Below are 2,500 nucleotides of genomic sequence, written 5' to 3'. Positions count from 1 at the left end.
CACACATTTACATTCTTATCGAATCGAACCTTGGCGTTGCAAGCGCCAGCGCTCCACTGTTCGAGCTACAGGAAAGCTAGCAGTAACGTGCTAATAGTTGTAGCGTGTGCTAACACTGACCGTTGCTCTCTGCGCTCTGGCCGGCGTAGCTCAGGATCTCCTGGCAGAAGTGCTTCCTCTCTTCATCACTCATGTTGGCATCGCTGGCGAGCAGCGCGCTCGTCTGCAGGTATCTACACACACACGGTCAAAGAAAACACACACACCGCACAGAAAACACTAGGGGTGCAACGGACCGTAGTTGATCCGTATGGACCCGCGGTTCGGCTCGCATGGGATTCACGGATTGACTGCTAACTTTAACCATCATAGAGGGAAAGTTTATCAATTGGACCAATTTACACATTTATCAAACGATTCTAAAGCGATTTTGTTTTTGCTATGATATTTTTAAACCAGAGGCAAAAATTCCTTTTTTAGATGTAGATTTTTGTTCATGGTATTCAGCTACAATTAAATGTTTAAATGTCACATGGGTCAATTTTTTACATTGAGATGTATACATCATCTGAAAGCTGAATAAATAATCTCTCCACTGATGTGTGGTGTGTTAGGATAGGACAATATTTGGTCGAGACACAACTATTGAAAATCTGGAATCTGAGGAGCAAAAAAATGTAAACATTGAGAAAATCTCCTTTAAAGTTGTGCATTTATGTTCACGATTGTGCTGCATTCACTCACAAAAATACATGTTTTATATATTTACGGTAGGACATTTACTAAATATCTTCATGGAACATGATCTTAATATCCTCATGATTTTTGGCATAAAAGAAAAATGGATAATTTTGACCCGTACAGTGTATAGTTGCTATCGCCACAGATATACCCGTGCAGCTCCAGACTGGGTTTGTGTCATGGGGTCACGTGTGTGAATGATATCCAAGTTATTTGATAAGCAGAATGGGAATTGGAGTCAAAAGATACGCAGTTTCTCACATTCATTAGTAACACATATTGTATATCTGAAGTGTGTGTGTGTGTGTACATGGTTTGAGAAGTGTTGCAGCCGTGTGAGGTTCAGTGATCGGAGACGAGTGAAGGATACTCGTCCATCTTCTGCAGCTGCTTCTGACAGTCTGCGATCTGCTTGCGTGTGTGTGTGAGCGGCAAACTCCAGCTCTCCGACACGTACGACTTCAGGGAATCCAGGAGGAAGTTCTCAGCACTCTGAGGGTCTCCCTTCCTCCTGCACACACACACACACACACACACACACACACACACACACACGCAGACACACGCGCAGACACACAGACACACACACACAGACAGACACACGCAGACACACACGGACACACAGAGAGAAACACACACACGCAGACACACACACACAGACACGCAGACACACACACACACACGCACACACAGAGAGAAACACACACACGCAGACACACACACACAGACACGCAGACACACACACACACACACACAGAGAGAAACACACACACGCAGACACACGCGCAGACACACAGACACACACACACAGACACGCACACACAGAGAGAAACACACACACACACACATACGCACACACACGTACACACACACACGCACACACAGAGAGAAACACACACACGCAGACACACACACAAAGACACGCGCACACACACGCGCACAGAGAAACACACACACACGATTAATCACGGTCATGTACAACCCTGTCTCCCTCTGGTGGACATTATACACATTTCTGTTCCATCAGGGATTAATATGATATATGATGTGTGATGTATGATGTGTGATGTGTGATGTGTGATGTGTGATGTGTGTCTGGCTCACATGTAGAACTCGGCCAGACTCTTCCCAACCAGCCGAGCCGAACGCATGCGCCCGATCGCCCTGTACATCTCCATCGCAGCGTGAGACAGCTCCTGAACACACACACACACACACACACACACACTCTCACAAATCATGCCAAGAATAAACCTAGCACTAAAATAAACACACATGGATTAAACGCTCACCAGATAGTGTTTCTCAAACGCCTCCACGGACGACAGCGCCTCCTTCAGCTTCTTATATGGACTCTGAAGACTGTTCGCTGAGAGAGAGAGAGAGAGAGAGAGAGAGAGAGAGAGAGAGAGAGAGAGAGAGAGAGAGACACATTTCAGACATACTTTAAGTATATATATATATGTGAATCAATTCACGATTCAATGGTCCATTCAGAGTCATTTACTTCATTTCTGAATGAGTCAAATATATGAATGATTCAATGACTGACTTATTTAGACATTTTAGTTTTATTTTCTTATTTACAGTATCATTTCATTTTCATTTAAATATCCTTAAAATACTTATTTCTAAAGCTACTTCTTATAATGTCTATTTGATTTTATTATTTTTATTTTTTTATATATATATTTTTTAATCATTTTAGTTATATTTTATGAATGCAATTTTTTATTTATTTTATAATTTCATAATTATT

The 2,500-nt window shown here is 42.4% G+C and overlaps 1 protein-coding gene across 1 annotated transcript in view; it reads right to left on the bottom strand.

Annotated features, from left to right (window-relative positions):
- Positions 1-2,500, bottom strand: part of trappc10 (trafficking protein particle complex subunit 10) — a 27,884-nt gene that overhangs the window by 11,435 nt on the left and 13,949 nt on the right. The window contains exons 10-13 of the mRNA XM_079598463.1: positions 2,034-2,110; positions 1,846-1,937; positions 1,112-1,252; positions 121-233 (exon numbers count right to left, since the gene is read on the bottom strand). Of these exons, the coding sequence (XP_079454589.1) occupies positions 121-233; positions 1,112-1,252; positions 1,846-1,937; positions 2,034-2,110 (423 nt within the window). The remainder of the gene's footprint in view (positions 1-120; positions 234-1,111; positions 1,253-1,845; positions 1,938-2,033; positions 2,111-2,500) is intronic.

This window comes from Phoxinus phoxinus, assembly GCF_949152265.1.
Source record: "Phoxinus phoxinus genome assembly, chromosome: 22".
NCBI lineage: Eukaryota > Metazoa > Chordata > Actinopteri > Cypriniformes > Leuciscidae > Phoxinus > Phoxinus phoxinus.
Note: the sequence above shows the minus strand (reverse complement) of the source record. Positions and strands in the feature narration are given on the sequence as shown.